This window comes from Manacus candei, unplaced genomic scaffold, assembly GCF_025592945.1.
Source record: "Manacus candei isolate 608988 ecotype Guabito, Panama unplaced genomic scaffold, ASM2559294v1 h1tg000018l, whole genome shotgun sequence".
In the NCBI taxonomy this organism is placed as follows: domain Eukaryota; kingdom Metazoa; phylum Chordata; class Aves; order Passeriformes; family Pipridae; genus Manacus; species Manacus candei.
This window is the reverse complement of record NW_026138066.1, coordinates 5,159,353-5,181,473: the sequence shown is the minus strand read 5'-3', so window position 1 is coordinate 5,181,473 and position 22,121 is coordinate 5,159,353. Positions and strand designations below refer to the sequence as shown.

The 22,121-nt window shown below is 45.5% G+C and overlaps 2 protein-coding genes and 1 non-coding gene across 4 annotated transcripts; 1 reads left to right on the top strand and 2 right to left on the bottom strand.

Annotated features, from left to right (window-relative positions):
- Positions 1 to 561: 561 nt before the first annotated feature.
- Positions 562 to 4,285, bottom strand: RRP7A (ribosomal RNA processing 7 homolog A). Its single transcript, XM_051784172.1, has 7 exons — positions 4,190 to 4,285; positions 3,701 to 3,843; positions 3,345 to 3,470; positions 2,956 to 3,079; positions 2,239 to 2,336; positions 1,623 to 1,821; positions 562 to 1,129 (listed from the first exon to the last, which is right to left on the bottom strand). The coding sequence occupies exons 1-7, from the start codon at positions 4,239 to 4,241 to the stop codon at positions 1,044 to 1,046; spliced, it is 828 nt and encodes a 275-aa protein (XP_051640132.1). The 5' UTR covers positions 4,242 to 4,285; the 3' UTR covers positions 562 to 1,043.
- A 3,069-nt stretch (positions 4,286 to 7,354) lies between these two features.
- Positions 7,355 to 20,962, bottom strand: POLDIP3 (DNA polymerase delta interacting protein 3). 2 transcript variants are annotated; one of them, XM_051784161.1, is made up of 9 exons: positions 20,805 to 20,962; positions 17,073 to 17,460; positions 14,680 to 14,757; positions 12,773 to 12,868; positions 10,805 to 10,987; positions 9,802 to 9,879; positions 9,087 to 9,216; positions 8,169 to 8,235; positions 7,355 to 7,844 (listed from the first exon to the last, which is right to left on the bottom strand). In XM_051784161.1, exons 1-9 carry the CDS (start codon positions 20,861 to 20,863, stop codon positions 7,670 to 7,672), a joined length of 1,254 nt encoding a protein of 417 aa, XP_051640121.1. In that variant the 5' UTR covers positions 20,864 to 20,962; the 3' UTR covers positions 7,355 to 7,669. The 2 variants fall into 2 exon arrangements, with proteins under 2 accessions (XP_051640121.1, XP_051640122.1); XM_051784162.1 differs by having other exon boundaries at positions 14,680 to 14,754.
- Positions 20,963 to 21,214: 252 nt separating this feature from the next.
- LOC127470041 (U12 minor spliceosomal RNA) lies at positions 21,215 to 21,363 on the top strand. Its single transcript, XR_007904148.1, has one exon. It is a non-coding gene; the product is annotated as a U12 minor spliceosomal RNA (small nuclear RNA).
- Positions 21,364 to 22,121: the final 758 nt, after the last annotated feature.

Genomic DNA, 22,121 nt, shown 5'->3' with positions numbered 1-22,121 from the left:
ACTTCCACCATTCACAGTCACACCTGCATTGAGGCTGCAGGCAGTAAAATAAATGTGTTAAAGCCTGGGGCTGGGCAGGTTACTTTGATCACAGAGTCTGCTGGGGTGACCTATCATAAAGTCCAAAGCTGCACAGATGTTATACGTGCAGTTCAAAAGCACTGATCTACACCTAGATGTGCCTGCTGCCACCTTTCCCTGCCTTCTGTGGGCTGGTGACAAGTTAAGTGGATACAGGCCTTAGAGAGTCTGGTTTCTCATTCCAAGGCCAGGCTGCTTGAAGTGGCACTTGTTCTTGCAACAGTGCCAGACAACAGACATTTCCCATGGCCCAGATATGGCTGCAGAGCTCCATGCACAGCTGGATGACTGGGCAACTCAACACCTGGCCGAGAGGGAACTGCCAGGGAGTGAATCACTGAGGGAAGTGGTAGGGCACTTACCAAACCACTGATCTTTCCTTGTGACAGCAGGTCACAAGGATCTCTCCAGCTGGGCTTTTCCCAAAGTCACTTCCCTCCTCTCCTTATCCCCAGATAAAATGTGCAAAGGAGCACCAGCTTACAAGCCATGAGGTTTACTGCCAGCCCAGCACACAAGAAGCTGTTCCCCACAGCAGACTAGGGTGAGAGAAGCATTCCCATGCTTCGAGAACGTAGCAGCAGTTTATTTACAGTTCTTCAGCCATTCTCTGCCCCTGCAGAGGCTGTGCTAGGTCAATCCCAGTTCTCACCAAGCTTTAGGAGAGCCTGAGGTGGCAGGGAGATACAGGTTGTCACAGAATGTGCCTCAGCCCCCCTGACCTGAGCACCCTGGGAAGTGGTGCCACAGGGCCAAATAACAGCCAGGAGAGCAGGAGGATACTGGTGCAAGTAAAGAGAACTCCTCTCCAGCAGCAGTTGCTGGGATCTCCTGTTTCAGATCCAAGGGCAGAGACAACCCAAAGCTGCCTCAAGTCCTTGAAATCCTTTGGCAAACAGAGTCAGTAGGCATCTTCTCCCATCCTCTCCAGCACAGGCACCTGAGGAACAGCTCAGCATAACTTAGTAGGGCCGAAACTTGCGCTGGGCTCGCATCAACGCAATCCTCTGCTTGTCCTCCTCGAATTTCTTCCTCAACTGGGCAATGTCTAAAACATGGAAAAAGAGAACAGGTCACACGGGAGCAGCAGATCTCCCTCTCCTGGGAGCTTCACTTCCACAAACCAGGAAGGGCTCAGTCCCAACAGCTGCAAACACACACTTCCCAGAGCGGGTCCTTTTACACTTGGGCTGAGTGCCAAGCCGGGGCTCTGGCCCTTCACCTCTGGCAGTGTTGCAGCTCCCTCTTGGGGAGGAAACTGGATATTTTCTCCCTTCAGTCACTGCCTTCGTGCAGACTAAATAAACGTCTTGGAATACCACGACCTGCACACTCTCCCACAAAATATTCCAGCAGCCCTTTCTAGGACAGGTGGTGGCAAGAGGCCTCTCAAGAGTTAGTGAGGCCAATCGCACCCATCCAGCCAGCTGTTCAGCAGCAGCTGGATGTAGCCTCCCCTTCAGTGGAAGGAAGAAGGATGTTCTTTGAGCCACAGTGTGAGACAAGAGACATGGGCAGGGGTAGGAGACTTGGACACTCACGCTCTCTCTTGGTCTCGCGATGCTGCCAGGCATAGAAGTTGAGCAGCTCTTTGCGGGCCCTTTTCTGTTTCTCCTTCTCCAGCACCCGCAGATTGGCAGCCTCTGTCCGGGGCAGGCCAGGCTTCCGGCCCTTTCGCGTTACCTTCACCCAGCCCTCCTCATCTGGAACACCCTCCTCCTTGGCAGCTTTGGCTTCTTCCTGTAAAGACAGGAGGGTAAGACAGCTCAGTGCATGCAGATGGGCTGCCAGCCAGCCTGATGCACAGGTCCCTCAGCCCTAGCTTAAACACATGCAAAGCTAGAGCTCCTGCTTCCACACAAGATTTAAAGGAAGGTGTGGCACCAGGGGTGTAGGTATTCAACTTGCAGTCACAACACTGCATGCCAGCCAGGACTTTATTTGTGGATACCTGTTGTAAGGCCTGAGTGGAAGAGTCAGGTGTTGCAAACCAAACCAGGGCCTGACTGCCCACCAGGTACTGAGAGTAAAAGACCTCTGCCAAACACTGGGACCCTCTGCCTTTTCCACTGTGACTGGGGCACTGAGAAATCTCTCTTCGTTTCCTCTCCCCCAAACACACCACTTAGCTGGGTTCCCTCCCCAGCCTGGCCTCACCTCTGCCATCTTTTTGTCATAGTCTTGCATGTAGGCATCCACCTCAGCCTTAAGCTCCTTCGGATCCACGACAGAAGCCTCATAGCTGGCGATCCACTCTGGGACAGAGAGGGCACAAGTCAGCAGTAGCCGCTCTTAGAAGCAGGCCCCAGTGAGATGCCTTTGGGCAGCTCTAGAGTGAACTGCTACAGGGTAAGGACTCTGTTCCCATTTCTGTTCAGCTTCCCCACTGCCACACATCAACCGACTTGTGGTCAAGGGCACAGCCAACAAGCAATGGGCAGAGCTTGCAACTTTCCCTGGCAGAAGTGAACTAGCCCTACCCCAAGGAGTACAACACTCAGGGCTGGGTTCCTGTCAAGGGGTTGTATCTGAAGTGCTGTCATCTTGACAAACACCTGGTGCCTGTTAGTGAGTCTGGATTCCATTCTGAGGGCAAGATGCAGGCAGTATCTCTGAATCTATATGATACTGAAAAGATGTCGGGAAAACCCCTCTTCCAAGCGACCCCATTCTCCCATACGGTCACTGGACTAGACTACAACACCCAGTACAATAAGATTTGTACCCTGTGTACAATAACAGAAGCAGGACAACAAAACACTGAACATCTCCCAGCTTAGTACAAAATGGGACATACAGGGTAGGATTCAGCAAGTAACGAGTATAGTTTTTTCCTAATATTAGCTAGTAGAAAGATAGCTAGGGCTGACGTACTGCTAATGCCGGTTTTCACAGGGTGGGTCTCTGTTGATATTAGCAAGGGACCTTCCTGTGACAGAGCCTTGGCTGCCTGGACACCCGCTGGTTTCCTGAACACCACATATGCTACTTGAAATCCCTAAAAGAAAAAGACACCCAGATCAGTCAGATACATTGGGGAAACTGCATGGAGTTGCAGTACAAATAACATTAAAAAGTAAAATAAAAATCAAACCACAAATTGCAGTGGGATAGGAAAAAAAATAACATAAACTTAAATATGTAATCATGTCACCCGATGCCCTGAAATGGCTGCCTTTATCTCATGTTCCAAACAGAACCATTCAGTGCTTGCCATCTTTTCCCCTTAAAGCACCAGTATTCTTCTGCCCCCCGAGCTTTACCGTTATAGTTTTGCGGTTGAAGAATTTGGACGTCGGATTTTCTTTTTTCTCTCTTGGCCCTGGCTTGTCACAGATGTCCACAGACTGCACATGCCCGCAGCGGGAGAACAGCCTAGACAGAGAATCCTTGACACGGAGAGTAAGAGAGAACACGCGGTACAGCAAAGCAGGAGCGATGCCCCTCCCCGCCCTCTCATGCACAGTCTGCAGCACACTTCGGGCGGCTCTGCCCGCAGATACCCCGCCTCACGCCGCCTCCTGTGCCCGCAGCTACTCTCGAGACGCGCCGGCTCCCGCGGCGAGGCCCTCGGCCTCCAGCCGCCCCCTCGCTCGGTGCGACCCCCAGCCCCACTCACCGGGCCGCAGTACGGGGGCACGTTGAGGACGAAGAGCGTGCGGCGAGGCGGGTGCGCCGTGTCGGCCCCTTCCCGCACCTGGTGCTCCTTCACCAACAAGCAATGGGGCGAACGCTGCCGCGCCCCGAACTTCACCGCCAGAGCTGCGAGGGACGCACCGGTTACAGACGCCGCTGTCGCCGCGGCCCCGCTCCGGTGGCCCCTCAGCCGTGTACCCCGCCGGCCCCGCTCCCGGTGCCCCCGTTGCCCCTAGCACCCTCATCCATGTACCCTGACGCCCCACTCCCGGTGCCCGCCGCTGCCCCGAGCCCCCTCACGCGTGTGTCCCGCCGGCCCCGCTCCCGGTGCCCGCCGCTGCCCCGAGCCCCCTCACCATGTACCCTGACGGCCCCGCTCCCGGTGCCCGCCGCTGCCCCAAGCCCCCTCACCATGTACCCTGACGGCCCCGCTCCCGGTGCCCGCCGCTGCCCCGAGCCCCTCACCCCTCACCCGTGTAACCCGCCGGCGCCGCTCCTGCCACGCGCTCCGTGGCGGCCGCCATCTTCTCTCCGCGAGCGGCGGGCGCGGGGGCCGCCGGGACATGTAGTCTTCAGCCGCGGCGCCGCGCTGCTAATGGCGGCTGCGTGTCCCTCGGGCCGGGCAACGCCTGCCGAGCGCAGGGATCGCCGCATTCCCGAGGGTCGAGTTCACTTTTCCGTAAAAACAGTGTAAAACGCAGGCACTTAAGCCTAGAGAGGCAAGTAGATCTTAAAGATATGTAAAAACATTCAAAGACAATTGTTTTTTAAAGACTCTTGTTACTCAGGAAAATTTAAAAAAAATCACTGTTTACAGAGGAACTTGTATTTATGACTGAATGGAAGAGAGGACTACTCCAAAAATAAGATACTGAAGCAAGACTAATGCACGCAGTGACAAAACATGAAATGATGTGGAGAGTTGACCCAACCAAATATCCAAGTTAATGAACATTATCAGAAGGAATGGTACATGCAGAAGCCATGAAAAGATACCAAACTTGCACATTGTGATATCACTTCAGAAGTCATCACATTTTTGAAAAAGGAAAAAAAGAAACACCATTACAAATTACCTACCACCTGTCCTGGCCAGTTGTTTAATTTAATTACTAAATTAATGCACATTAATTTAGTGCAGGCAATCGGTATTTCATATGCAAGTTTATAATCTCTATCAGCCCAGGGGAAGAAAAAACAATGAAAACCAAACCAAAACAAAAAAACCCAACCAAAAATATAACCATGCTGCATGAGTGCAAACGTGGAGGATGTGAGGTCAGTGCTATGTAAGCAAATAAGATTATCATGACAACTGCAGGACAACCAGGAGAAATTGGAGAGCTGCAAGATAAACTACCTGAAAAGGAGTAGGGAGAACTGATTACTCTTCTTTCAGTGCCCACCCAAAGAAGCCATACTGTGGTGTATTAGAAGACTAAGATTAACTTTAAAGAACTGACCAAGAACAGAAGAGCAATGTATACCAAGACATTGCTGTAAGACAAATCATGGAGTGGTGTTTAGAGAATCACTGACATCACCAATTTACAAAAAAAATAAAAATATACTGTCATATATCACAGAGCTAGAGAACGGAGCACTGGTTCTTCCAAGGAAGTATCTTAATGTTATCATAAACTCTCACAGATAACCTAAACACAATGCACAATTTAACAGGAAGTTAAAGTGCATCTTGCTGTTTGGCTTTTTAAATGGACATGAATCTCTTAATTTTAAAAAATGTTTGAATCTCTCAGAAGGGACATGAGATGCACTCACAATACATGTCTTCACATTTCCACAGCTTTCTGTCTGGTTGATAATGAAAGCACCCTACCTTACTTAGAACAGGTACCCTGTTTCACAGCTGTTATTTTATAAAATTACTTTTTAAATTACTAGGCTGTCAATAACAAATGCTCTTTTTTATTGTGACAAGAGAATTGGAATTAGACACAAACAGCCCCACTTAGTAGTAAGAGTCAACTGCTAATTTCTATGATCCAGATTAAAAGGTGGATGAGTATCAGTTCTCTCACCCATATGCTCCTCTTGCTCTTCATCGCATTATCAGTTTTGAAATTTCTGTTCATCTGAAAAACATCCTTAGCTCACTGTTGGAACAACTCCACTTATCTTTAGTTGCTTCACAGCATCTAAAAAGGCTTAGAATTCACCCTCTTTATAACAAATGTTTATTCAGAAACAGATAATACATTATCTTCCCCAACCCCTAATGTTTCCTCCCCCTTCCCCCCCTTTTTTTTTTTATTAAAACACGTATTTGGTGGGCAATCTAAAAAAGGAGAACAATAGCTGTCTTAGGTCTCCTCCCCTACAAACATCTGCTGTTCACATGAAGCACCCTACCAGTAATGGTGTCGTTGGCTTTCTAAACAAAGAGAGTATTCCATAAAAACAAGTCCTGCCAAGTCCTCAGTTATTTCCATGGCTAAAAGGGTGAGACAGAGGAATGGTTTGCACGAGCCAGATAGAGCAAAGAGTTCATACAGAACAATAAAGCAAAAGAAATGTAGGGTTGACCAAGAAAAGGAACCTGGACCTACGAGAGGTACTCAGCAGAGCTGAACAGAATGAACAGGTTAGTCTCCTAGCTAGCAGGATCAAGTTCAAATCCCAACCAGACTCTGGAAATTGCTCTCAGCTTTCCTCTCTTATAATACAATCTGAACAAACACAAATGAATGGAGCTATTGGTACTTTCAACATCCAAGGCGACAATGCCATACAAAGAATGAGAAGCACTGGAAGTGCCACCTGGTGGCCTGTCACAGACATTTACTGGCCCATAGCACATCCTCATGGTTCTGCACAGGACTTGAGACTCCTCCCCTGTGTTCCTTAGAGCGCTAACTGCTCTCTGCTCCAAAACCTCTCTCTGAAGCCGTAACTGCAGCAATCATCCTTCAAATCCAGGTATGTAAACAGCATGCCCACACAGCAGCCAAACACTGCCCAAGTGGCATCTCTCAAAGAAGTGAGTTCTCAGACACAAAATAAGACTGCTTCAGGGATAAAGGGTCCCATGTCCTCCCTTTTTATAGGAGACTGGGTGAGTTAGAAGGTAAGAACAAAATTAATGTCCCTGCATCAGCAGGAGGATGGAATATAGTCTAATGGGAGAGAAATATCTGCATTTCTTCTAGCTCTGAACACAACTGGTTCTTAATTTTTCAGTCCAGAAAGAGGAGAGTAACATAGCCTGACCTTACAGAGCGAATATATTCATTGTAAAAACGCCAGAACAACCCCACAGCATTACCAGAGTTGAAACCTCCCTTCCCACAGCTGGTGCACTTGTGCATATGTCCTTTCTGCCCGAGGCCTCTGTTGGCTGGCATACACGACAGGAAGCTCAGTTTTTCACACTCCTCAACGTCTCAGCTGCTGAGCAGGAACATGTCCAACAGCCAGAATGAAGTGGTATGCCACCAAATGCATACAAGTCAAAGATGCAAGATGGTGCTTCCTGTAGGGAGCCCAACCTGACTTTGTACCCAGCGCAGCAACTTCAGAAACAACGTGGTGTTCTTGCCTGTGGACAATCAAGGGGATGCACCTTTTAGTTAAAAGTCAGTCAGAAGAAAAGAGGAGGAGATCACCACTCCTTCCCTCAAAGTCTATGTGCACTTTTAATGGCCACTGGGGGCTTTGGAGTAAAGGATGGAGTTACATGGTATATGCTTGGTAATACATTACTGGCAGAAGGGGGAGGTTATTCTTTTGGGAGAAAAAAAATATGGAAGAAAACTCCAACTATGAAAACAGAAAGTACACACACAAGAGGAAACACTATCATACAGTAAAGTAGCGATCATAGAAAACAAAAAATTTCAAGGCAGGTAAATGCAAATAACATCTGCACTCCTGCACTTTCCCCACCCCCCAACTTGTATGAGTTTTCCAGTCCACTGCTTGCTCCCGCTTCTCAGAGTTTAATTTTAAATTCTGTGGGCTGCACAGAGGCAGAGACCCCTGAGGATTTGAAGAGTGCCTTCAAGATAGTGTCAGGGTCCACTTCAGCTGGGGGATTTGAGGAGGTGCTTGCACTTGACCGGCGTGGTTCCCCTTCCTTCTTCACTGAAGGGGTATCGCTCAATCGGCTGGAGGATAAAAAAAACAAGCAGTATTTAACCTTTCATTATGGAATAAAATTTAACACTATGTCTGCATTTACTGTTATCAGTGTTGACCCTTACCAATACTGGAGATAAAGGTTTTAAATATGCTTTCCTCACAAGAAAGCATCATCTCAGACTATTTTTGAACCTCAGGGCTGAGAGCAGTATGTGGTCAACCTATATTGCACTCAGCTCAAGATACTGTGCCACAGAAAGGAAGAGAAGGAAAATATTCATGGGACAACAATTCTCAAAACAGAATTTGCAGAAGTGTTTGGTTCTTTTCCCCACCCGAAGGACACTTACAGCAATATAGACTGGTCTGAGGTGATAACATTCCCATTCATATGAAGATTGCATTTCATTGGTTGACCTAAATAAAAAAGTCATTCTATCAGAATTGGGGTAAGGCCAGATCCTTGAAATACCACACAACAGTGCAGGCAATAGAGTTCCACATACAGAGGAAACATGAGAAAGAACAGCTGATAAATCTTTTGTTGCAAAATCAGAGCAACAGAAAAGCCACCAAAACGCTCAGTACAATATGAAGGATCACACTAATTAAGAAATTACACAGAAGTACAAAGCCCTTAGCAGAGACACAAGAGGATTTCCTGTTCTTAGCTGTCTGCTCCTCATCTGACACTCATGTCGCTCATCTAGACAATGAAAAAGCATCTATTTCCAGCTAAAAATTAACAGCTAATTTCCATCTAACACAACACTGCAGGTAGATCCAGGTTAAAAATCACATTGTTAAATGTTTATGCAGAAGCTGATACTGTTTTACAACTCCAAAATGTCTCTGACGACACCCTGAGACTATTGCAATTAGTTTTACTTGTACTTTGCAAACAGTTTTTCTGTAAGCAAGTAAAGCCTTGCTAAGGACTATCTAGCTCTTGGTACCAGATTAGAAACAAAATAAATTTCATCTGGAAGTTAGATCAGCAGACTCGCCAGGACCCTGCCTCCAGCTCTGAGCATTCTTTTTCTATGAAAACGTGGGTGGGGTTTTTTTATTTCACCTAAATAAACTGTGCATATATTCAGCTAGTTACACAGGAATGTATTATATTATCTAGCTCCTGAACTGATTTTCTAGCGTTCCTTCTGTCTTAGTAGCACAGGAGCATCTGAGATGCTTTTAAACTTTCCACTGAGGTGGAAAAGTAACTATTGATTTATTTACCCTAACTGCAACTCTGGCATCAAACTTACCATCTAAGCACCTGTTGTTGTACTTCTTATATGCTGCGATAGCATCTTCTTTCTTCACAAATACTACCTCAGCCACTCCAGGGTGCACCAGCCGGGCTCGCTTCAGAGCGCCACACACGCAGAACAACTCCTGAGGGCAGAGAGTTAGTCGTGGTGACCATGGTCACATCAAAGGCACCAAGTGAGAATGGCTTAGTTTCTTAATCGCACCACCCATCCTACTTAGAATGACCTGACAGAATCTGGACACTTGTCTTATTGTGCTTGTTATGGTACGATTACGTGGCACTAGTAATAGGGCTTACACAGGCAGAAAAGTTCAAGGCCAGTACTCTGTAACATTTTCTACATAGGAAGACCAGATTCATTCTCAGCCTCATGAGAATGGAAGCCCCTAGATAATCTGGATGGGGGTACAAATTCAGGGAGAACACCCTGAACATCATTTGGTATGAACTCTTCTTTTAAGTGATGTCAAGTATCTCAGTACACCCTAGAAATGTGATTTTCTCCTATCTTCTTAAGCACGCACTTTTTAAAAAAATGTGAACAAAACATAATACAATCAGGAACCCTCAAAGTTTTTTGCAAGGAAATTAAACCACATCATACCCCTCTTCATTGCATTCACCATAGATCAACTGATTTATCAAAAAAGGTAGGATAAGGAAAGGAAGCGTCATTCATCCACAGTCCGGCAGTAAGCAACACTCACAACAATGTCTTCCTCTGTGACTCGAGGATGCAGATTATTTACGGTCATCTTTGTGCCTTCCAAAGGACTGAACGCCAGCTGCCAACACAAACAAATGCATCACATAAAAAAGGTCAGAAATACAGCACACAAGGCAGCACAGCAGAGAAAGCATTAAGAAATAGGTAAGGGGATGTCCGGCAATGTCTCTACACACACACACACAAAGGAGAGAGCTACAGCTCGTAATGGGAAGTATCCATGCTTACGAAACCCAGCTCATCCGATGGCAAAAAGCAGCTCCTTTTCCATGCTAATTTCCCTCTGAAGTAACTTTTTGCTCCTATTGACAAGTATAACAGTAATTTAATCTGCATACATACGCAGTAGTCTCGTCATGCCCACACTTCTAATAGCGTTTCTCTGTTGCACTCTACACCAGCCAGCAAACCCCAAAATACAGCTCTAGCCCTTCAAGAGGTTGCTGAACTCAACATGCCTGGGAATACTTGGTGGGTTACCTGTACCCAACATCAGGCCAATTTGGCAAACCAATTCCAGGCAGGCTGTCTACAAATTGCCTGAGAAATCTCATGTGTACAGCAAGAAGCCGTATTTAGAAGAATCCATTTTTCTCCTTGCTAACTGAAGTGGACAGAAGACAACATATGAAAGAGTGTTAAAACACTACTCCTAGGGACATGAAAGCCACCAAGGAGTTTCAAAACAATAACTGCCACCTCCCTGTTCCTCCAGGACCACATGCTCTTATGTCAGAGAGAAAGGTTGAGAGAATCAAGATGCACTGAGAACTCTCAGTCTCTCAAACTCTGAGGAAAAGGATGTTCAGACTAGCTTCAAATTCTTGGGACATAGATTGCAGTTATCAGAATAACCTTGATGGTGTCCCAGAAATAATGGTGAAAGGCAGGTAGAAATGAGCTGCTCACATGACCAATTAATAGCAAGTTTCAGATGTTTTAGAGACTCCTGTAAAGAGCATCTTCCCCTTCCCGGAGCTCACCTCAACAGGCGCCGGCTCTTTTGGAGGCTCTTCCTTTGTCACTAAAGTCCGAGACATGTTTGTCAAGGCCTTCGTCCGCATAGGAGAGGGAGGTGCAGGTGGAGCTGTGTATGTATCATTTTGGACCACTTTAGTCAGGGGAACAGTCTTGGACAGAGAGAATTTATTGCCGCTCACAGCAGTCTACAGGAAGAGAAAAATAAAGTACCTCTGAGAGCTGCAGCCTACAAAAGTCATCACTCTTTTTCAAGCACCACCAGCAGAGTATTACTAGCATGCACTAAGAACTGCATGTCCTTCCCAGTGTCAAAAGCACTACAGTGCTGGAGAGTTTCAGCTCTGAAGGAAAAAAAAAATCAACTAATGCTTCTGGGCATAAACATAAAAAGATATGTTTATCCCAAAAGAGTACTTCCCTCATAAGCCCTTTTTGTTTTCATATTCTTCTTAAATGAACTTTAACAATGTGATCTGAATTTGAAAAGCTCCTTTCACCCAAAGATTTTCAAGTACTTTACAAAGTGTTCACAAAGATTGCTCATTAACAATAAGATTGAGCGGCCCTGGTACAAACAGCAATAATTCTTCAGAAACACCAAGCTAGGGCACACAACGGCATGGAGCATAACCTCTGCAGTTGGAACTACCTGAGTTTAAAGCTAGACTAAAAACTGTGCTTGGTAGCTGCTGTGAACACAAGAGAGAACAAATTTACTCCTGGAAAAAAAACCAAAATAACTTGTAAGATTATTTAAAACCCACAAATGGCCAGAAGCTTTATTCTGAATACCCAGGAAATAAACCCAGGGGATAATCATTGCACTACACTGCCTGTATGATGGTAAAACCACATGAATTTGCTTCTTCAGGACCACAGAATAACTTAGGGCAAACCTATGTCTAATCCCCGTGCCCGAAACAGGGCTAACTTCAAAGACACATCAGATTGGCTCAGGGCCTTATCTGTTAACCGCTGAATATCCAAGAATGGCTGTGCCAGCCGCTGACCAATACCATGAGAATTTTGCCAACTAGAATTTTTTTTGCTGCAGCACATTTGTTGGTTCATTGTCTACAGGGTCACTCCTGAAAATAACCTGAGCCTTTTGCCTTTTCCATGACCACACAGCAAACAGTGAGAGTGGACAGATTTCACTACAGCCTTCTCAGCCTTGAGACACTGCTCTCTCACCCTCTCCTCACACATAACATGCTGCAGCTCTCTGACCACCCTGTTGTAATGGTTCCAGTCGGTGTCCTTGTATCGCAGTGCCCCCAGGTGCATTCTCAAAATGCCAAACAGGAACCATTACCTTCCTTGACTTCCTGGCTATGATCTTACTACATCTACAGTTGGCCTTTGTTGCTGGAAGGATGCACTACTAACTCATTCTTAGTAGATCACACAGTAGGACCCCCAGGCTCTTTCCTACAAAGCTGCTTTCTAGCCAGTCAGTTCTCAGCTTAAGTTGCAGAGGGTTATCCCCTGCCAAAAGCAGGACCTCACATTTGTCCGTACTGAAATTCCACCTTCTCCAGAGTAAGAGTCCTCCCCAACAAGATGCCAACTAAGATTTCATCTGGCAAGAGATTTCCTGCTTTGATGCCCAGTCTCTAGAAGTAGCAGAAAGCTTCCCTTGCTGGTTTGCTCAAACAATAACGAGATAAGTTAAATACACTTCCTCAACAAGAAGGACGTGAAGAGCCAAGATGTAGCAACCTGCCAACAAGGCAGAAAGCACACATTCTAGCTGCAAAGAGCCCATAAAATCAGCTACCTTAAAAGAACTCGGTTCCAAAAATAACAGCAGAAGCATTGGCACAAAGGAAGGGTGGGGTGAAGAGCAAATATTTTAGGAGAAAGCATCACCTACATACTTTAAAAGAACATAAGCCCTGTAAAGCCAAGCCTGCGTGTCCATGTAATGTGAGAATGGCATGGTGGGGACTGCTAGGATAATTCCTTACCGAATTGTTCAGGAAACTGTTTGTGGTGGTGATTTTCATCTGTTTGCTAGGAAGGGGAGAGACACTCTCATCATCATCTTCCATGTCATACAGACCCTGCAGAGAAGCAAGGTTATAGTTTACAAGCAGATAGATTTAATCTAGACATTTCTAAAATAAGTGGTTTTCCCTTTAACCATGTTCAGGTAATGAACATGACTGCACTGGACTTTACTCCTGTCATTGCAGCTTGTGGACACAGAAGGTACACAAGTCCATTTCAAAACATCAGTGTAAAATCTATCAGTCTTCTCCCGAAATTCCACAGTAAAGCTGTTTCCCTAAGAGTGCTGAAATCACATACAGATTCCTCTAATCGCTAGACCTCATTAGGACTGTTGAAACCACATTACCGGAACAAAGCCTCAGCGTCTTAATTTTTAGCACCCTGCTACCTTTAAAGTTGAAGCCTGTGCATGTGATTTTTAAATTGGGTTTTGTTTTTTTTTAATTAAGCAGATGCCTGCTAAATACACCTAAATGGAACATTCCTTTGGAATAGGCTGCTTTCCTCAGCACTGCACATATCCATCTGGCACTACAAAACACTGCACTAGAAGGTTTACTGAATAATTAATTTCCCAATTTAACTTAATGCTCATAGCCCTGCCTTAAAATACTGAGGCGAACTCCTACACAAGTATTTTTTTTCATAGACTCTCAATAATGTTAAGAAAAAGTCTAGACACAAATGGCACTGCTCAGAACATAAGAAGTCACAATTCCAAGCAGCTTTCCATTAACTCAGCAGAAAGGTAGAGAAAAACAGTGAGATTAGCAACAAGAGCTTTCAAAATCAGTGGGTTGTCATAGTCAGCAAGATTCTGATTTACAAACAGGGAAGTTGTTCCAGTCACAGAAATGCTATGAAGGAAAAAAACCAAAAGGGATGAGAGAACAGAGGAGAATTGTGTAGAAAATAAAAGAGCTGGGAAAAACACTAGCCATCAGGATAATGGACTTGAGTTTGAGACAAATAAAATGGATTCTAGGTGTACAGGGATAAGGTCAGAATAATGAAGACACTTCCTTAAGTGACAGCATCTGGGATAGGTGAGGGTAGCAGGCCAGCATAAAGGTAACATACATAAATAGCTGAAGTTACCATAATCAAGGCCCAAAAAAAAATCCAATCAAAAAAGGACACGATATTGTGAACGTCAGTTTTCCAATACTTCATGTAATACTTTATGTGTATACACACAAAATAACACAAGTAACAGAAACATGTAATTCCTCTCTGAAAACACCCAAGGTAGTAAGGTGGTTGAATGGCTGGGGCTGTGACAAAGTACCAGAAGAGATGGCACAAATTCTAGGGTCTTTCTCAAAATCTGCTTGATAAGGGATAAGGAAACTTTGAAAGTACATCAGAATACTAGTTAACATCATTCACTATCAAGCTTCCAGCAGGTACCCAGAGCTGGGATTTTTTCACAGGAAGGTTATAACTCCTCCCACCTCACTGAAGCACATTTGACCATGTACAATCATATGGACTCTCTGAAGTGCTGGCAGCATGGTGAATCAATACAACCAACAACCTGATCTGATGTGGTGTCACTGAGAAATTCACAGAAAGACAGAGCTAAAGGTCATGGTCTCTAGAGAACAAAACACATCAGCACATACAGGCATATCTACTTCTCATTCACACAACACACAAGGAATCAAGATCAGTTATACTAAACAAAAACCTCAATTACCATGAAAGTATATTAATCACACAAGAATAGGAAACCAAGCTGATGGAGAATTTCCAAACACCTTCCTTTCCTACTTCAAGTTTTCTTTGCACCTGCCAATGTTTATGGACAGATTTCCTTCCCTGCCAAAGGTAACAAACAGAGCACAGAGCAGGTACACACCTGTTTGTGTGTATGGTTGTTCACCACATTGATCCTCATTCCTGCTGGATGAGAGTGTCCAGGAACTGGTGCCTTCTGCTACAGTTAGAGAAAAATAATCAAAACATTAAATATTACAGTCCACCAGGTCCCCATTTCAGAAGATCCGAGCTGTTAGTTGATACTCTCTTGCTTTAAAGTATATTACAACAATATGCTCTTAGATAACATCTATGCTTCCTGTAATATGTTCAGTATGAGAGAGACTCACTTAAATTGAAGAAATTAAAAGGCCACACAAAGAAACTGATTCAAATTACTGAGGTTTTAGTCCAAGATAATTGGGAAGGGACAGCCCTGCCAGGCTACATTTCTGCCAATACAAAACCATGAATGGGCTAAATCAGAAAGTAAGCATCTCTTCTTTCATGCTATAGGCAACCAAACATGAATATCTCTATCAAACTCAACAAGCTGGGACACAACATAATTCAGTTCCATTTTAAAGGAGAAGCATATACTGCCCCATAACACTACAGCTGGAATAAGCTGTAGTGGAATAAAATCATACACAGGATAGTGTAGCTGCTCCTTCTGAACCCATTACAATGTGAAACAGGGACGCCACAACAGAGCAGTCAGGGAATATAGCTGTTCAATAACTGAAATCATGCAACAGTGCCCTCAAAAACACCATTTTGTTTTTTGGAAAAGCTGGAAGCTCTCCATTACAGAAAAAAATGGATTTTCTTACAAAAATACTCCACGCAGGCACTAAAATCTTCAGATTTGCATTTTCTCTAGACTGTAACTTACACCATAACACCCTCATGTTTCAATTTGCTAAACAATTCAGAAACAAGGATACCCACCCTACAGAAACAGCAGCAGACCTACAGAAATTCTTTGGGTTTCAAAGACTTCTCCTTGCTTTCTGAGAAACAAGACCCCAGGACAGGACATCTAGAGCTGTGTGCTACACCTTGGACCAAGATACTCTAGTTTGACTGCTCAATATTGGGAAGATAAGAGGGTCATGGGCAATTTGGAATTTTAGTGTAAGTATTTTTAAAAATTATTAGATAATTGCTTGTGTGCAAGGTTCTGTCTACAGTCTGAATCCCCATTATACTCTATAGTATTTTTCCTTGCACTATGTTGTCTAACAAACAGAAAATACCATTGGTCAAACCAAGTCACAAAAAAAACCCCCAACCCAACGGCCAGAAGCAGCAGCCACTGCACCAAGTCTCTGGAAACTACTTTAACTCCTAGGAACTTTATAGAAAATGTTCAACTCCTAAGGATTGATGGTGGTGATTTGGCTTAGGACAGTAAGAGTACTAATTACCATACTAATTAATGACTACTGAACAGACTGCTCTATTGCTCTGCATTAGCCCTTCTTACAGCCACAAGAGCCCTTTCTCACGCAGAGCAGTGGGAAACTTCCAAGGCTAATTTACAGAAGAAACATGTTTGATACTCCTGAGTAAAACCCACAGCTGAAAAGAAAGCAGACTCATCAAGGCTTTCAAACTGATGAAGTTTTCTGACTATGTGTAAGCACGCTGCTGATTTTGGGGAGGACAAAAATGAAAGAGAGAGGCTAGGAACTTCAGTTCCATGCTTGTAGAGGTGGGGAGCAAAACCACTCCTCAAACAACGATCCTGACAGCCTAGAAACTTCTGAGTCTGCCCACAGTACCTAACAGAGTTCAACAGCAATTGTTTCTCCAGGAAGCTGGCTAAGAATCAAGTTGCTGCACACACAGCAAAGTGCAATTAGAAAACTGGCCAAGGAAATCAGCAGGTCAGGCTGACTAACTGAGTATAACAGAAATGAAATAAATCTTGAGCCTCAGCAGGAATGCATCATGTAATCAGGCAAATCCCTGGAAATCAGGGCTTTCCTGAAAACCATAAAAAATTGTAGAAGAGCTCATTGAATTTTAGATCTTCTTAGATACAAACACAGCTGTATATTCTAAACTGTTATCTCACCACTAGGACAAACCAGTTACCTAGACAGGACATTCCACCACATCAGAATTGCAAAGATGAAAGGTATAAGAATGACAAAAAAACCCGCATCATTTTCTTTGCATTTAGGTGTAGGTGGGAAAGAGTCTACTTAGCCATTCAAGGCATCTGCTTTAAAGCTGACAGGAGCACTGCTTTAGTCTTTTTGGGTCCAAAATTAAAATGGAAGTGTAAATGAAAGGTGTGATTCTATGAAAAGCCCCAAGCAGCTGCAAGGACACAGAAAAAGATCAGAATCCTGCCCCACAGGCTGGAACAAACTGTATCATCATCGTTTCTACTGTAAACATATGAACATATTAATGTATTATCATGTCTACTGCACTGCTGTAGAGTAACTGAGGGGCTCAGAGGTGACTTGCTTCACCTACTTGGATTGTTTTGGTGATTTTCATGGCTAGATTTACTGCCCCCACAGCTGGGCTCACAGCAGCTGGAACGCTCCTTTTTAAGCTGATCTTCTCTCTGGCATCCACCACTTTGGTCACCTTTTCGGCAGCAACACTTTGCTGCTTACGGGAATTCAACATCTCTCGAGCATCCTGCACCTTCCCTTTGATTTTGAACCGAGCGTCCTTTTGAACCAGTTTTTCACGGGCATCTTTAACCCCCAGTTTGTGTCGGGCATCAGTGAGTCCAATCTTCTGTCGGGCATCAAATGCCCGCTGGAAGCCGACAGCTGGCGATGATCTATTTAGAAGATTTTGCTGGATCCCAATGCGAGATCTTACACCTCCAAACACTGGCCTTGTGTTAAGTCTGGGGAGGGGAAAAAAAAAAAAAAAAGAAAAGAGAGTTTCAGACATTATGTGATACAGTGTCAATAAAAGTATTTGTGTTGCTGCAAATAAAAGCTTATTATTACCGCACAGAAATCCACTCAGATTGGATGTCTAAATACAAAAGCAGAGTTCCTAAGCTGTTTTATGCTGGATTTTACTTTCTACATAAACAGCTAAGGAACTGATTTCCAAAATCCATCCTTAAGATCACGTTTACAAACGATAGGGTCTGACTTCAGCTGTGCTAAGTACATACTACATTTAACCAAAATCCAACAACTCAGGTACTTTGGAGAAACCTTTAAAGACAAAGAGGAACAGAAACAGACTTTCTAGCCCTAGGACTGGACAGGTCTGCTAAAGCATCTTTTGTAATACAATAATATAGCCCAGTACAAAGGAAACATGGAACTACACGAATTCAAGAATTCTGGGTTGCAAGTTCAGATTTGGGGGAGTATAGCAACTTGGATTTTAGGATGGACAAGCACCAGCAACAATCTCAGTTCAAAGCCACCAGTTTCAAGGTTGATTAGCTTCCAGCAAGAATAGTTACCAGTCAAATTACTTTTGAACATGACTGCCTCTTCTTTAATCTACTAACAGAACTACTGCACTCAATGGCCTTTACCTTTTAAACACATCATTATCACAATACTGAGCACAGAAAGATAACAGCCCACAGAAAGGACCACATTTGCACTTGTACACAAGTATTCCTAAGAAGCAACACAATATGGAGTGAAAGGTAAAACTAGCTTCTTGTTACAGGTCTGATACACTTTTTTCAAAATCTGCCCTAAAAACCAAAATAGCTTATCTGATTTTTTAATCCACTTCCTCTTGTAAGTATTTTTAAGGTTTCCTTCTTCTCCATTGGATTTTTTTTTTTTTTTAAAAGGATGACAAAGTACTAAGAGAAATTTTAAAGTTAAGCTACTAAAAAAATATTATTCTTGTTGACTTTTTAAAACTCAAAATAAGCTAGAGGGCTACAGTGTTCATCTGCTTTCTGAAATGTGTCGTCCAGTACTATAAAGTCTAAAAGTAGGTATCTAGAATTTGTTGTCATACTCAAAAGGTTAACATCACAAAATCAAATGATGATGTTATTTCAACTCTTCATACAGCTTTATATCAGTACTTCCTGATCCAACCCCACAATCTTAACATTATATATATATACATTTACAGTCGTGTATTTGGTGGAGAGATTTGTAAAATAAAACAAGGAGAGGAAAGACTGAACCTCTGCCTAAAACAAGGAGAGGAAAGACTGAACCTCTGCCTAAAACAAGGAGGGGAAAGACTGAACCTCTGCCTGTCTCTTTCATTCTTGTGTCCCAACATCTGGAGAGGTGGGACTGGGGTCCCATTTTGTTACCTAGCTAAGAATCCTATAGCTGCTCTCTCATACAGCCAAAGCACAACAGGTAGAAGAAACAGGAGTATTATTAAGACCATTTATTAAAATATACAGAATAATACAGAAGACTAAAAATACCCATAAAGTAACAACCACAGAGCAAGACTTCCCTCACAATTTTAAAAATCACTGATTTAGCTATGTTGAAAGCATTTCTTTAGAGTGCCACAAAGGGCTTGATGAATGGTTCTTTCTAATTGAGCATGAAAGAGGTCAAAATAAAACAAGAAATATATATATCAGCATTTAAGCCAGCATTAGTTAAAACTGTTAATGACTCCAATGAAATTGGTTAGGAAACTCTGTACTGAGGATTACACCATTTCTGAAGACTTGTGTTTATCCTAGCAAACAACTCCCCTCCATAGATAACTGCTTACCCTACAACAGCATTAACTACTTAGGTACTTTGTGCCACAGCACCTGAAATAAAAACGGATCTCAAACATCTAATTCACTTTCCAGAATTCCAAGTTCTCACTTGAATATTTTGTGGGTTAGTACATTTCATTGGTTAAGATTTTTCTACCATTTCATCTAGAGCACTGAACAGCATGGATATAAGGATTTCAGTTTACTCAGTTTATCCAGCCTTCACAAAGTCAAGTTTGCTACCTCAGGAATCTATACAGTGAGCTAAACATGACAAACAAGAGAAGTGTAAGGCACAAAAATTCTTACAGTGGGATTATTGTTCAGCAAATAAAAGCAGGAAGAAAGAACTCCTGGAAGAAATGAGAGTTAAGGAGGGATTTGAAAAAGGATAAAGTAGGTACTTGGGGCATAGTAAGCAGCCTAGGACTGTTCCAAATATGCAGGATAACACGAATGAAAGTGCAAAGCCAAGGCCTTGTCTAGACTAGGATTTAAATATGTTTTAATATGTTTTGCTAGTATGTTAGCAGATAAATTTCAAAATATTACTCGAGACATATAAGTGTATATACATTCAGAGTTAAAAAACCAAGACTAATAAATAAAAAGAGCAACAACAAAAAAAGCCCAACAAAGCAAAAGCATGCTGAGCTAACACAGGTGGGGGAAAATCCACGGACAAAGTCTTCAGAAGCATCAAGAGAGTATGGCAAAAGGGAAAACGAAAAGCTACCGAAAGAGATGCCAGGTAAGAACTGCCAGCTGCTGCACTGGAGTAAACGGCCCAGCCTACACCGGCGACAGCTGCTGTACAAAGAATCAAGCTGGTCCTGGAGCTGATCTGCAACATGCTCCACATCCACACAAGCATTTCAAACAATCTGTCGGAGCACCATTAGCTACGCTACAGGGACTACAGCCTCCGAGGGTCGGACAGCGATGCAGGCGAAGCCCCGGCAGTCTCGCCCGTCGGCCCCGCTCGGTTACGGCTCCCTGAGCACCTCCACCCTCCCGCGGCTCTCCCACAACGCACCGAGCCGCTCCGGGGAGGGCGGGGGGACCGGGCACCTCCAGGCAGTGCCCGGACACCACCTGCGGCCCGGATACCGAGGGGGCCGAGGGGCGCCGACCCAGTACGGGGAGCAGCGCTGGGTTAGTCGGCGGGGAGGAGCAGGAGGCGGCAGGGACAGCGCAGGGTTGGTGCCGAGACTCCCGAGGGAAAGGAGAAGGGATGTGGCAGTGGGTGCCCCTGCCCCGCTGGGGCAGCGCCGGGCTGGGGGCGAGGTGGGGGGGCCGCCCCCGCCCAGCCCTGACCGACGGCCGCCGCCGCCAATCGCATCGCGGCGCGGCCCCGCAGCCCAACGGCCGGACCAATGGGAGCTCGAGGGCGGGAGCACGGTCGGGCCGCGCCGAGGCAACTGCGGCCCGCAGCACCCGCACCGGGGCCGCCGGAAAGGAGACGCGAAGAACGGCCGGGGGCCGCCGGGCCCGGGGCGCTGCGCCGCCCTCCGACCGCTCACCTCCCCTTCACCGTCACGCCGCGTTTCCGTATGAGCTCATCCAGAGACAGGTCCGCCATCTTGTGGCGGGGCCCAACGACGAGACGCAGTAAGGAAGCCCCGGAGGTGACACCGTAGGACTTCCGGCTATCGCCCCGCCCACAGAAGATCGACGGGCCCCGCCCCGTGCGGCGGGGAGCGCCCACAACCCCCCGCGGCGCCCGGGCCGCTCATTTGCATACGATTCCGAACGTCCCGGTGCGATTCTGCTCGCGGTAGCGGCTCCGTGGCGCAGAAGGGACAGGGACCGGGCAGAAACGTAAGGGAACCGTCATTGAACTTATCCATCATAGATAACATGGGGAGCCGCTCGCCCTGACCTATAGAGCTAGCGCGCAGAGGTCTTCCGGCGGAGCTGAGGAGAAGTGGTTATGCCTTAAACTTATGAGTAAGGAAAATAACGACCCGGGGTGACGCCCGGGTCCTCACTGCCAATGTGAGAGGAATTTTTGCGCGGGTACAGGTCGCCCCCGGGTGCCCCGCCTACTTCGCGGGATGCCCGGGTGCCGTGATCTGCCCGACCCTCTGTGCCCCGCGTGCCAACGACAGAGCTCTCCTCTGTGCTCAGCTGCAGTGCTTGGGGATGTTTACGGCCCGCTCGTAGCGTCATCCGCCCACTGTGATGCGGCCGGACACCGCCTCCTCAGTGCTCTAGCACGTGGTTACCGGGAGTTCGAATTACTGTACAGTTTAAAAATAGCTTAACTAGTGTCTCCCTCCTCCTGCTGCCTTCACTGATCTGCCTTAAGGGCCTTCACGAAGCTAAGAAATACATCAACCCGCTCCTAATATATCATGTGTCTGCAGGAAGTGATTCCTTTTCTATGCTTCTGACGGAGGAATTAGGCTATTCAAAATCAGACTAAAATTGAAAAACGGCAGTGAGAGGGAAAACTGTCTTATGCAGCTTGGGCGGAGGTGAGCTTCCAGGGATGCCTCCTGCCCTACCTATCTTGACCTGCAGGACTGTAGCTCTGGGTCTCACTGCAGGTCCTGGTGCTGCTGAGCCTCCCTCCCAAAGCCCTTTTGAAGCACAGAGCCTGCAGTGTGGGGTTTCTCCCTGTCGTTGAAAAACACTTCTCCAAAATGCAGTTTTGCTTCCACCTGCAGCTCTGTCTGATCCCCGACACCTGTCACGAGTTTCACTTGTGACCCCTCCACAGCCTCCCTGTTACCTTCCTGCCATCTCCCCACCACAGCATCCTGAGCTGTAGTAACTCCAAGGCATTGCCGTGGATGTGGCAGCATCCAGCGTGTTGCTGCAGAGCTGGCGGCCCA

Coding starts and splice junctions, on each gene's coding strand:
- RRP7A (XM_051784172.1), bottom strand. CDS start 4,241: ATGGCGGCCGCCACGGAGCGCGTGGCAGGAGCGGCGCCGGCGGGTTAC. Junction 3,844..4,189: donor GGCGCCGGCGGGTTACACGG/GTGAGGGGTGAG, acceptor CGTCCCTCGCAG/CTCTGGCGGTGAAGTTCGGG. Junction 1,130..1,622: donor TCGCGAGACCAAGAGAGAGC/GTGAGTGTCCAA, acceptor TCCATGTTTTAG/ACATTGCCCAGTTGAGGAAG.
- POLDIP3 (XM_051784161.1), bottom strand. CDS start 20,863: ATGGCGGACCTGTCTCTGGATGAGCTCATACGGAAACGCGGCGTGACG. Junction 12,869..14,679: donor ACAACCATACACACAAACAG/GTGTGTACCTGC, acceptor GCTTCTCTGCAG/GGTCTGTATGACATGGAAGA. Junction 8,236..9,086: donor CAACAACAGGTGCTTAGATG/GTAAGTTTGATG, acceptor TTTTTTATTTAG/GTCAACCAATGAAATGCAAT.